At 37.1% G+C, this 13,617-nt stretch overlaps 1 protein-coding gene across 1 annotated transcript in view; it reads right to left on the bottom strand.

Annotated features, from left to right (window-relative positions):
• Positions 1-11,334, bottom strand: part of LOC126264920 (uncharacterized) — a 31,505-nt gene extending 20,171 nt beyond the window's left edge. The window contains exon 1 of the mRNA XM_049964682.1: positions 11,320-11,334. Coding sequence (XP_049820639.1) covers positions 11,320-11,334 — 15 coding nt within the window. The remainder of the gene's footprint in view (positions 1-11,319) is intronic.
• Between the last annotated feature and the right edge of the window lie 2,283 nt (positions 11,335-13,617).

Below are 13,617 nucleotides of genomic sequence, written 5' to 3'. Positions count from 1 at the left end.
CAAATCAAATTTACTTGAAAGAAGACAACTTTTTTCTAAATTACATATTTCGAATAAGGTTTAATTGGACATGTTTTGTTTATATTGTAACGTCTGGCACATGTCACAAGGAAACGTAATCTTAGCAACATAAATGTTATTTTCTTTTATTTGATAAACAAAATTCCTTCGTTGCTATTGAAACTTGAAAGTTCGCAAAATGTCACTCAATCCCACACCCACTCCCAAATGTTCGTTTAGTTTTGTAATTACTAATTAATTAAAATTTTATTTATGTGTATATACATCTAGTTATCCTGTTTTCAATTTCATCCCTCACGTCAATTTCATCCCTCGTATCACATATTCAAATTAAATTATAATAGTTGGAACTTCTCTTAGCAGCAATCTATTCTAATCGAAATATAAAGTTAACAGAGTTAACAAAAACAATTTCTTTTCACATGTTAATTATCTGTCAGAATCACAGACAGTTTTTGTATGTCGACGATAGATCTGCAACTAATTTGATTTCCGTGACTTTCAGGACTAGTAATCGACATCTCCACAATAATGGCATCAAGTTGCCATTATTGTAATTGTTTAAATATTCCTAACGAGTTCCTATGGAGTCCGCACGTTTTGACAACTCTGGGAATTTTGACAGCTAATGTGAGAGTATTTCGTTCTTCTTAATTGCTGTACTTATAATCGCGATACCGATTATGGAAAGAGGTTATTTTATACGACAAAACATCGCAGAACCTGGGATCCTACAGCAGTATTTGTGTAAAAAGCTACTTTAATGTGTGGGCAAAAGCACCAAGATATGATCCAGCTTTTCTTTTACATTTACCCAAATTCATTTTAGCTTGAGCCGAACCAACTTTTCTAGAAAAACTACCGCCCAATCTATTACTCATTTTTAAATTTCAAACACATTACATTAAAATCTTTTATCTAAAGTATAACTTGCGAATATGGTGTTGATTAATTTTTTATAAAAACTAATCACTTTACATTGCAATCGTTATGATTATTTACAGTGGAAAAATTACTTGACAAATCCAGCCCATTTAGTGTAGCAAACAATAAATCATGGCAGATTCTATCAAATGCCTTTTAAATGTCTGTATAAACAACATCAACCTGTAAATGATTTTCAAGAGCACCAACTGTCGAGAGGTTATAAATAAGAAGGTTGGTCGCAGAAGGTTTACATTTGCAAAATTCATGTTGACTCTCATTTATAATATTTTGGAACTAAGGCATAATTATTTTGGAAATGATTTTTTTGGACAATTTTGGAAAACAACAAGTAAACTACCTCCATCCTTTAAGGTAGGTATAACAAACGATTTTTTACGTACGTTAGGAAATAAAGTAGATTTTAAAAACATTTTAAATTTCATTGTTAGAGGCTTTGTTAATTAGAATCCACAATTCATTCAATACTGTAGAAGGAATATCATAAGGACCTCTATTACTAGATAAATCAAGACTTCTGAGTTCATTGAAAACATCAATCTGGACAAAATTATAATTACTTTTTGAATATAAACAAAAATATTAGATTTGTGTCTGCATTGAAGGCTAAAAAGTGAAACAAACAGCTAACGAAGTGTAAATACTTATTTCTTTTGTTGTTTTTATCTTTTCAATGACGAAATTGTAAGAAGTTACCAAATAATTGTTCAAGATCAGTTTTGATATCAAATGATATTTTGTACATATTCAGGTTTCAACAGCAATTCCTAACAAATATCAAAATTTTATAATTATTTTCTTTGATAAGATAATAATAAAACTTAAACATCTTTTTTAGCTGCTTTTTTTCAATTCTGTTAAACTTATAAATTCACATCACATAATTAGGACCTTCCCACTTTCCGCATATTTTGGCAAATTGAAATAACCTCTCCCAGTAATTCGCCAAAGAGCATTATAGGATTGGACACCAAACAAAACGAAATTACACAGTTGCCAAGATTGTCAATGAGCTGTCAAAAAATATTAACCGAAACTGAGATCTGAGACGGCTAATCATGAGCGCTGTGTTTTCCCAAACCAATTTAAAAGTTACTTCTCTATGAGAAGTCTCTTCTAATTCTTAGTCTACTTGGATTAAAATACTTTAATGCAATTCGATATACATAAATTTGAACACTGAATCATAACTGGTGGGGTGCATCGTAGTTAGACAATTTCGACATCACCTCCTTGGGGGTGTCCGAGTTCCGGAGTTTTGGAGCTGGAAGACTTTGCAGGAGTGGGGGTGGCTGGTTGGGATAAAGATTTGGGATTAGCGTTATCAACTCTTCTCTTTCGATTATGGTAACTATTATAACTAAATTCAGACTGAAGAAGGACGAACAACTCAAACAAAAATTGTTACTATCAACAATATTCCCTGGTTGCACTTTGAACAATTGACAAAGGTCGCTAACAATAAGAGACCTTTCTGTCGTTACCAATGGCAGCGGTAACAATCGTCATTTATCCAAATTTGAGTAGCAACTACGGAAAAGTGTTTGTTAAGGAATGAAATTGCACATTGATACTTGGAACACTCTGTATAGATGCCCTAACGCAAGCGTCATGCTACGCAGGGTTTTTAGTTCTTAGTTTTTAGTCTTTGACGTTTCTAGCCGAGTGCACACTTTGTAATAATATAATAAACGATCAGTGTTCTTGTAACATCGACTATTATTCTCATCACACTCACACCTCAGTTTTCAAAAGTGTTTGTAGTGATATTTTTGTGTTTATTTAGTGTCCATCTTTTGTCTGAATTTAGTTAGTTACCAAATTCAGACAAATGAAAAAATTTGTTTACTTGTCTGGTAACCTTGGTTACCAATCCAAGAAACAACTGAATTAAATTTTTGTTTTCGTACTATAAACAGTTTAATAACCGAATTAGCGATAATGAAATGGGAAAACAGCAAGTGTGCCTGCAAAAGGTCGAGTGGTTCCGAATTATATTGGAACCGGACGGCACATCGCCAGCAAAAACCGTGAAAGTAGAAAAGAAAAAGGCGGTTCAAATCCAGGTTCTATAGGCAGAAAGAAAGGTCAGCCGCACGGTAAACCCTGAGCACGACTCCGTTCCAAGTTCCGAAAGAGTTAACTATCTAAAGTAAGTAACAACAGAAAAATTCGGCAAAGTGCCACACCGACATCAGACCCCCAAATGGAGTTAGACATAACGTTAATATAAACAATAAAATAGAATAAAGTATGTTAAAAAACAATAACAATTGACAAATGAAGGCGACCGAGGTAACCTTGGTGATCAAGAAATAGTGAGAGTCAGTTTGAGAGAAACAGCTCAAGAGCTCAGTAGTGGCTGTCTTTTTTGTTGATTCATCCTTTGTATTTCAATTATTTGATTGAATAAATTACTGCAATTTCTTGCATATTCTCTGAGGTTATGGGCCCAGTGCGTGCAGGATAAAGTTATACAATTGAGGTTGGAAGTCAATTGTGGTGAAGGCAACAGACAAAGATGGCGAACGTTACTGTAAATAACATTCTAAAAATTCAACAACTCGATGGCACGAATTTTAGCAAATGGAAATATCGTGTGGGAATTTTGCTTGATGAAATGGAGTTGAGAAGATTCATCGAGGAATCATTGGAGGTCATTCTTACAGCGGAAAAAGATGTGACAAAACATCCTACGATTAAGTTGAATGAAAAGAAATGTGTTTCGATATTAGTACAGTCAGTTCATGATAGCCAACTTGAGTATGTTCGCGAAAGAGCTCGGGCAAAGGACATGTTCGACACATTATGCACGATTTTCGAAAGGAAAAGTGTGGCGTCGCAAGTTTTATTACGAAAACAATTGCTGACAATGAAATACAATGAGTCGGATGATATGATAAGTTTACTTTTGCAATTTGATAAGAGAATTCGAGAGTTAAAGTCAACGGGAGCTACAATGGAAGAGCTTGATGTGGTTGTACATTTGTTGATTACTATGAGGTTATGATAACCTAGTGACAGCATTGGAAACAATGGATCAATCAAAGTTAACTGTAGAATTTGTTAAAACGGGGTTAATGGATGAGTACAACAAGCGGACTGGTGAAAATGGTTCGAGTAAATCAATTGAGCCTGGAGCAATGTTTGCTGGGAAAAAGACAATTATATGTCATATGTGTAAAAAATCTGGACACAAAAAGGCTCAATGTTTTCGCAATAAAAACAAAAAAGAGAGGTCAAATAGAGAAAGCGCAAATAGAGCAAGCGGTTCATCGATGTATGCAATTGCTGAAGATGGTACCAAAGAGAATTTGGCAGAATCGAAGGCATTTAACGCTCAATTGCAGCAGAATAGCGGTAATTACGCGGAAATAAAATTTGTCTTAGATTCTGGAGCGACTCAGCATATGGTGAATCAGAAGATGTTCTTCGATAAATTGGAACCAATTGACGAAATAAGCATTTCGGTTGCCAAGAAAAATCAAAGCATTGTTGCAAAGCAACGTGGTGACATTCTCGTTAAAACATTTCACCATGGTGACACATCGGTAAAAACAATGGAGGACGTTCTATTCGTGAATGATTTGAAATGCAACTTGATGTCAATTCGAAGACTAACACAAAAGGGATATCGAATTGTGTTTGAGTGTGATTATGCCTATGTATCGCTGAATGGTATCGAAAAGTTTGTCGGACGCGTAAATGGAAGAATGTATGAAGTGACTTTGTACGTTGACAACAATGTGTTTGCGGGATTTACAGGAGTGAATAATTTGAAAACAATATCACAGAATCTATGGCATTTTAGACTTGGTCATCTCAACCGAAATGACATGAAAAAGTTAGCCAATTATATGGCTATTGGTATGAGTAATGTAAAAAAAAGGATACACAGTTGTGCGAATCGTGTGTACTTGGAAAACATGTTCGTTCACCGTTTCCAAGAAATTCAAATACACGTTCATTGCGAGTTTTGGAATTGATTCACAGTGATGTTTGTGGACCGTATCCAACGAATGCATACGATGGGTCACGTTATTTTGTGACATTCATGGATGATAATTCGAGAGCTTCCATGGTCTATTGCATCAAGAGAAAAAGTGAAACGTTTGGTAAATTCAAGGAATTTGTTGCAATGGCTGAGGCACTTCATGGCTCAACGGTGTCAAAATTGAGACATGATGGCGGTGGTGAATATACGTCTAACGAATTTAAAGAATACTGCAAACAAAAGGGTATTCAGAGGTTAGTCACCGTTGGTTCAGTATCTGAACGTTTAAATGAAACGCTGCAAAACAAGGCTACGACAATGCTTTTGGCCAGTGGGATGGAAAATAAGTTTTGGAATGAAGCAATTATGTCGGCAAATTATATCAAAAATCGATCGCCAACGAACGCGGTTGGAAAGCAGTTTAAAGACAAGACACCAGCAGAAATTTGGTTTGGAAAGAAACCGGAGCTGTCAAACCTTCGAATATTTGGTTCTGAATGTTACAATCATATTCCACATGAAAAGCGGTTGAAATTACAAGCAAAAGCAACAAAATGTATTATGCTTGGTTATGGTGCGACGTTTGGTACGTATTGACTTTGGGATATTGAACAACAGAAGCTAATTTTTAGTCGAAATGTAACATTCAATGAATCATCGGTATTAAATCGATCAAAGTTAGTAGAGATAATCGGTTCAGAGGCAGTTACAGATAGTGGGAGTACGTGTAACGGTAAAGCAGTTCAACCAAATGATGATGAACAGTCGCGTACTGATAAAACTGGAGAAATCCACAGTACTAATTTGGATTGTGTTGGTAACGGCGTTTATTTGGATAACATGGGTATCAGCGAGGTAACTCAACGAAAGAGCGGGAGAGTAAGAAAGGCACCGCTACGTTACGGTAATTATGCACCTGAATGTGATGCGCATATGGCACTATCATCTATCGAAGGTGAATCACTAGTGTTATCAGCAGAACGATTTGTTGGTGACGATCCGTCCACAATATCGGAAGCAAAACGGCGTAGTGACTGGTCTGAGTGGGAATAAGCAATCAATTGTGAGATGCAGTCGTTGCAAAGAACAATACTAGGTCTATTTGCGACTTACCTAGAGGAAGAAAAGCAATCACAAATAATTGAAATGTCTTTATGATTCGGATTGCCTTCATTCTATTCTATTGAGAGGCGGTGTTAATATAAACAATAAAATAGAATAAAGTAAGTTAAAAAACAATAACAATTGACAAATGAAGGCGATCGAGGTAACCTTGGTGATCAAGAAACAGTGAGAGTCAGTTTGAGAGAAACAGCTCAAGAGCACAGTAGCAGTTGTCTTTTTTGTTGATTCATCCTTTGTATTTCAATTAATTGATTGAATAAATTACTGCAATTTCTTGCATATTCTCTGAAAAGTAAGTAACAACAGCAAAATTCGGCAAAGAGCTACACCGATATCAGACCCCCAAATGGAGTTAGACATAACGTTCGTCCTTCTGTTTGAATTTAGTTATAAGAGTTGCCATATTCAGACAAAAGAGAAGAGTTGTTAATTTGGCTGGCAACCTCGGTTACTAAACCAATAAACCATGTGTAGTGTCCGCGTTTGTTTACCAACAAACTTTAATCAGTTCAAACTTTTATTTCATACGAACCACATCTCTCTGAAGTTGCTTCTACGCTTCAATTCAAAATTATTAGTTAAATATTCTCGCTTTTATTAATGAGTCCCTGCCTCATTGGAAATGATAATCGGAAGAAATACTTGTGTATAGTAATGCTAGAAGTACGATGCAAAAGGCAAATGATGTAAAGATCCTAGTGGCCCAAGAATTGGATTTAAATGTAAGTATAATTTTCATCTGCATTCAAGATTTTTATAACTAATGACATATTTTATGTTAAAACACACACAATTAAATTATTTAATTTAAATGAAAAACAAATAAAATTGGTATATATGATATGATTAATAATTTTATATATCTTTTTTAAGGTATTTTGACGATTCGTTGGGCACGAGGAGTTACGGTCACATGGAAAGGCTGATTACCATCATATAAATGAAGATGAAATGAGCCATGACAAAACCTGACGACATCTGGAAATATTTTCTCTGAGGCTATGAAATATGAAAAAAAAATCCAAAAAATCCGAAAAAAGTACAAGAAAAAATCACAATAAAGAAGAAAACAGCATTACCAAGAAACCGTCTTCAAAAATTCTACCAAAAAGGTTGAGGTCTAGAATGTTCCCGTTGGAGTTCCACATATCTATCTCTGTATATAGCAGGTACTTTCATTTTATGGAAATGTTTCCATAGTGTGGATCTAGGTTTCAACTCATCTATCATCTGAGAATGAAGCTTGTTTATAGCAATTATAATTTTAGATTAGTGCCGAAGTAATTCTTCCTTAAATTTTAATCTGTACTGTAATCACTAAATGTGTTTCCTAAAAAAATATGTTGCATATAACTTTTAAGTACCTCCACTGAATAGTTGAAGGTTAAAAAAATCGACAATGGGTCAAATCCATTTATTAACCACCAAACTTATATTAAATTAACCACATAACTTAAAGGTAAACAAAGTAGTTTTATTTGAAAAGTTATATTATATATTAATATTTGGGAATCACATTTATAGTCATTTAGTATAGGTTGAAATATAAGGAAGAATTTCATTCGAAACAGTTCTACCATTTAGTATAACTCATCTCATCTCGATATTTCTTTGCTCTGTCAATTTGTTGACACTGTGGATTCAAACGAATAGAATTATACCAAAAAATATAACTGAACCACAACATGATGTAATATTAATACAATGCAAGATCAATTCAAATTTACTTGAAAGACGACAACGTGTTTCTAAACTACATATTTCGAATTAGGTTTAATTGAATTAACCATAACTCTTGCCTATAATTGGACAGGGTGACATGCTATAAGGTGACGTAATCTTAGCAACATAATTGTTATTTTCTTTTATTTGACAAACAAACTTCCTTCGATTCTATTGAAACATGAAAGTCTGCAAAACGTTACTCAATCCAATACTCACTCCCAGATGTCCGTTTATTTTTGTAATTACTAATTAATTAAAAGTTTATTTATGTATACATCAGGCTAGTTATCTTCCTTTCAATTTCATCCCTCACCTCTCTTAGCAACAAAATATATATCGGCATTTAAGTATAAAGTTAACAATGTTAACAAAAACAATTTCTATTCACATGTTAATTATATGCAGAATCACAGACAGTATTTCTTTGATTCAAAATAAATATCAACGAGAGATCTGCAACTGATTTGATTTCAGTGACTCGTCATCGAAACCTTCAGACAGTAGGTTGCTATTATTGTAAATGTTTAAATATTTCACCTATTTAAATCAAAAGATAATTCACGTAGTTGATTCTTTAAGCAAGAATTAGTGAGCGGCAAATTTCAACTAGGTACTGAATTTTTTCTATCACGTTTGGTTGGATTATTACCCTCAAACAACACTAAGATATCAATCTTTCCATATTTGCTAATTTTATGTCAAAATTTAATTAGATTCCTCATCTCTAGATGACAACTTCAAATAATGTCAACACATTTTATTAACAAAATCATGAAAAAGTGATTTCTACTTTACAATTTTCTGATTTGCAATCTTTGTTCAGATGAAATTTATAATTTGTTTGCGCATATATATTTTAAGTGTCTCCACGTTTTCTTGAGAGCTGACAAATTGGACAACTTGGCCTTAGTTGCTGATTTATAATCGCGATTATAGGAACCTGGGATCCTATTAAGTAGTACTTTTCTAAAAAATCTTTATAAACTTTCAAGAAGTGAAACATAATTTACTTTATCTTGAATGTCTATAGGAGCATAAACTTTTTTTTCATTTATGATATTATTATCATTATTACAGATATTTTAGAAGAATACTGCTTAATAGGATACAAGGCTCCGCGATGTGTGGTAGTATAAAATGATCTTCTATGATCAGTATCGCGATTAAATAATCAGCGAATAAGCAGAACAAAAATATTCCATCTTTAGTTCTCGATGTTGTCAGTGTGTTGTCAAATCACGCATACTCTCAAGAAAATATGGAGACACCAAAAATATATATGCACCAAAGTAGATGAAAATTTTAGCAGAACTGAAAGCCATTAATTATAAGTTTCAACCGAACTAAGATTGCAAATCAATATTTACGCAGAAAATTGTAAAATAGTAATCACTATTTTATGATTTGGTTTATGAATTGTGTTGATATTATTTGAATTTGTCATCCAGACATGAAGAATCTAAATAATGTGCGATATAAAAGTATCAAATATGGAAAGATTAGTATATCATTTGAGGGTGATAACCAATGGTGAAAAAGAAAGTGCATAGTTGAAATCTGTCGCTCAGTTATTCAAGCTGAGAGAATCACCTACGTGAATTTACTGTTGATTTAAAAAGGTGAAATATTTAAAAAGTTACAAAAATAGCAACTTCCTGTCTGAATATTTATATTACGTGCCTTGAGAGTCACTGAAATCAAATCAGTTGCAGATCTCTCGTCGACATTTATTTCAAGTTTCAATAGCAACCAATTGTTTGTAAAAAAATAAAATAACATTTATGTTGCTAAGATTACGTTTCTATGTAATTTAGAACAAAGTTGTCTTCTCCCAAGCAAAACTTGATTTGATTCTTATATTGTATAAATATTTCACCAAATTGTGGTTCAGTTATATCTTTTCTTATAATTCTATTCGTTTTAATCCACAGTGTCAGCAAACTGACAGAGCAAAGGAATATCGTGATGATTTTTCGATTTGATATAATATTGTTGATGGTAGAAATGTTTCGAATCAATCTCATCCTTATATTTCAACCTACACTGGAAGACTATAAATGAAATACACAAATAAATAAATATAACTTAACTTTACAAATAAAATTGCTTAGTTTAACTTTAGTTAGTTTTAATCCACAGTGTCAGCAAACTGACAGAGCAAAGGAATATCGTGATGATTTTTCGATTTGATATAATATTGTTGATGGTAGAAATGTTTCGAATCAATCTCATCCTTATATTTCAACCTACACTGGAAGACTATAAATGAGATTCACAAATAATTAAATATAACTTAACTTTACAAATAAAATTGCTTAGTTTAACTTAACAGCGGCGTTTACTAGACAAGGAATCGCACTTTCGGTCAGAAAAGGACGCAAAACAAAACATAGCCCGTAATGTGGTGCCGCCACGAAATCAAACAAACATTCGGTTTTAAAACGTTCGTGTGCACAATTTTTTTCATGGGACAGGACCGCACTCGAGGTCTCATATTTATAACGAATTTATTGGTTTTAAATAGATTATGAAATTTATAATAGTAATGAATTCTTAATATATTTTTATTAATTAAAATTATATAAAATTAATATATGATACAATAATATATATGAAAAGTATAATAATGTATACAGTTACTAATGGGGTTTGTGTCGTATAGTTAGTTCTAAACCAATCACATTTTATCATATAAACAAATATAATAAATACGATATACAAATACGGATGTCGATTTACATCTATTATTAATTTAAAAAAATGATCTCAAAGTTAATCTTTAATCGATTCTTATTGTTTCGATTTTGATTGTGTAGGATAGTGACCTTATCTCTAAATTTGCATTTAGTACATACTCTTGGCGCCACGAAAATTACTTTCGCACCCTTAGAGTGAGGAGTGATTCAAACCAGTGCATGTGACCTGCGTGTATTTTTGTGTCGAAATTTAAGTGAAATGTGATAACATCAACAAAACGGATGGAATTTTTCTGTTCGGGTAGTACTTGAGTTAAGTGGTCAATGAGAGGGGTGCGATTCAGTATACATTTAAAACGAGCCAGAAATTTTAGTTCAGTTCACTTTCCGACCGGACCCCACGCCGACAACACCTCCGTGCTGCTCCTGTTTAGAAAGTGATTTCAGCGGACATATTGATCCAAATCATTTTATTTTCGTTTCACCCTATTGTTTTCACCCTTATCTACCCCTCTGTACAATTTTATTTTTAATTTTGCACGTTTTTCCCGTTTTTTCTGGATTATTTTTAATTTCAAACTCAGGGTATTACCCGGTGACCTTCCAGTCACAAAGGGTATTTACCGGTGTAAACAACTTGTTTACATCAAGTATTTTTTCATTTTACACATATTTAATCATTTTTTTGCTTGTTTATTTCTGTAAACATTCATAACTAGGGTATTCACCCGACCTCTGATTTCCGTAATCAGGGTATTCACCGGCGTAAACAACTTGTTTACGCTGAGTTTCTTTGCTTTTTCGGAACATTACCGTTACTCTCTGCATGGTTACTGCCTTTTAGGCTAATTTGGCATTATTTACTTTTATTAGTGGATGACTAATCATCGATTAGTCATCCAATTTATTATTTCGTCTGTTCGTAAACAACTTGTTTACGGGCAGTCTTTCAGCAACTCCAACCAATCTCCTGGTTCTTGGGCAACATGCCCAAGAAAAAGGAAATTATAGGTGCCCAAAGGGACACTATTGCGGCCCTTGAGTTCAAAATAGTGGCCCAAAATGCACAAATCCAGGCGCTATTCGCCGAACTTCGTTCGGTGAAGGATTCCATCACCGGCCAACCATCTGCTGGTACCCTGGCGGCTGCCCACCCCCCAGCTGCCGCCCCCATGCCCGCCACCGCCCCCATGGGCACCCAACCGCCCCCAATCCCAAAAACAGCACTCCAGCTGTGGCACCCAAGCCCGCTGCCATCCCCATGCCCGCCACCGCCCCCAAGGGCAACCAACCGCCCCCGAACCCGAAAAACATCACTCCGGCTGTAGTTGCCAAGCCCGCTGCCACCCCCAAGCTCGCCACCGCCCCCAAGGGCAACCAACCACCCCCCAATCCCAAAATCAACATTCCAGCTGATTCTGTTAAGCCCGTCGCTCCATCCACGAGCAACCAACCCCTCACATCCCCCAAACCCGGCGCACCTGCCAACCCATCGAAACCAGCCGTTCCTCCAAGGAACGACAAACCGGTGGCTAAGAAGGCGAAAGTCCTCAAGCCACTGTCATGGTCCGACTCTGATTCCGAGATGTCGGTGGATGTTCCCGTTACTCCTGCGGCCTCCCGTGCCCCTCCCGCCCCCGTTCCCGCGCGTAAGCGCAAAAATCATGCATCCTCCGCCTCTTAGACGGAATCCTCTGATTCCGAGAGCAACAACTCTCGGAACGGGGCTCCCGTTGAGAAGACGGTCCCTATCCACGTGCGCGACCACTCTGTGTGGCCCGCACTCCAAAAGAAGCTCGCCGGTGGTGACATCCGCTACCGGCAAGCTAAGAACACCTCCCTGGGCGTTCGGATCATCCCCGAACGAGTGCAGGACCACCGAGCCATTACCAAACTTCTCGAAAAAAGAAGCATCCCTTACAACACCCACCAATTGCCCGAAGATAAGCAACTCGTTGCTATCATTCGCGGCGTTAATCAGGCCGTGTCTGAGGACCAGGTTCGATCCGAACTGGTCAATATGGGCCTCCCTGTCGTCAAGGTGCATCGAATGCGCCGTGGCGAAAACATCTGGCCACTAATGTCGGTGCACCTGCACCGTACCGAGGTGGCCAAATTGATCTTCGACGTCCACGTCGTTGCGGGCCTCTCCGTAACGGTGGAAGCGAAGAGAAAGTCCACCGTCGTTCCACAGTGTGGCCGATGCTTAAAGTTCGGCCATACAAACAACTACTGTTTCGCCGACTTCGTGTGCAGCTTCTGCGCACACGGACACATTTCTGCGGAATGCCGCAAGAAATCTGTGAACGGCGCCAAGCCACGATGTGCTAACTGTGGCGGCGAACACCGTGCCACATACCGCGGGTGCCCGAAGGCACCCAAACCCAAGAACTCCCCGGCCCCCAAAAAGGCCACCCCAACCCCCCGAGCAGCCAAACCGGTGACACCTGGAGTTTCGTACGCCCAGGCGGCCACCGCCACTCCGCATCCTGCTCCTCAGGTCGTGCCGGCTCCACCGGCCGCCCCCGCTCCCCCGACCACTCCACTCACCCCCAACAATGTGTCCCTTGATTCGATCCAGCACTTCGTGCTGGTCGTTCAGCCACTACTGGCGCAACTGGCAACGGCACTTCAGCCGTTTGCCGCCCCCCCCCCACCGCCCAAGTGACTCGTAATGTCCAAGTCACTAAAGATTCTCTCTTGGAACGCTAGAAGCGTTAAAAAACACTCTCTTGAACTGATCGGGTTCATACAGTATCACGATGTAGATGTTGCGTGCATCCAGGAAACCTTCCTGAGACCCAACACCAACTTCTACATCCCCAACTTCCAAGTCCTCCGGAACGACCGTGTCGTTCAGGCGGGCGGTGGAGTCGCCATTCTAATCCGAGATTCTATTCGGCACAATAGAATCGATACTTCTACTTTTCTGGGCGAGTCGATAGGTATCGATCTTGGCTCAGAATACGGTCGTGTCCGAATTATTTCGGCATACGTTCCCCCAAGTAAGAGTGTTTCCGAACTTAACTTGCCCTCCCTGTTTCAGTCCGATTTTCCGACGATAGTGGCAGGTGATCTCAACTCCAAACACACAGCGTGGAACTGTTCCTC

Source organism: Aethina tumida, chromosome 1, assembly GCF_024364675.1.
Source record: "Aethina tumida isolate Nest 87 chromosome 1, icAetTumi1.1, whole genome shotgun sequence".
In the NCBI taxonomy this organism is placed as follows: domain Eukaryota; kingdom Metazoa; phylum Arthropoda; class Insecta; order Coleoptera; family Nitidulidae; genus Aethina; species Aethina tumida.
The sequence above is the reverse complement of the archived record's forward strand: the minus strand, read 5'-3'. Positions and strand labels throughout refer to the sequence as shown.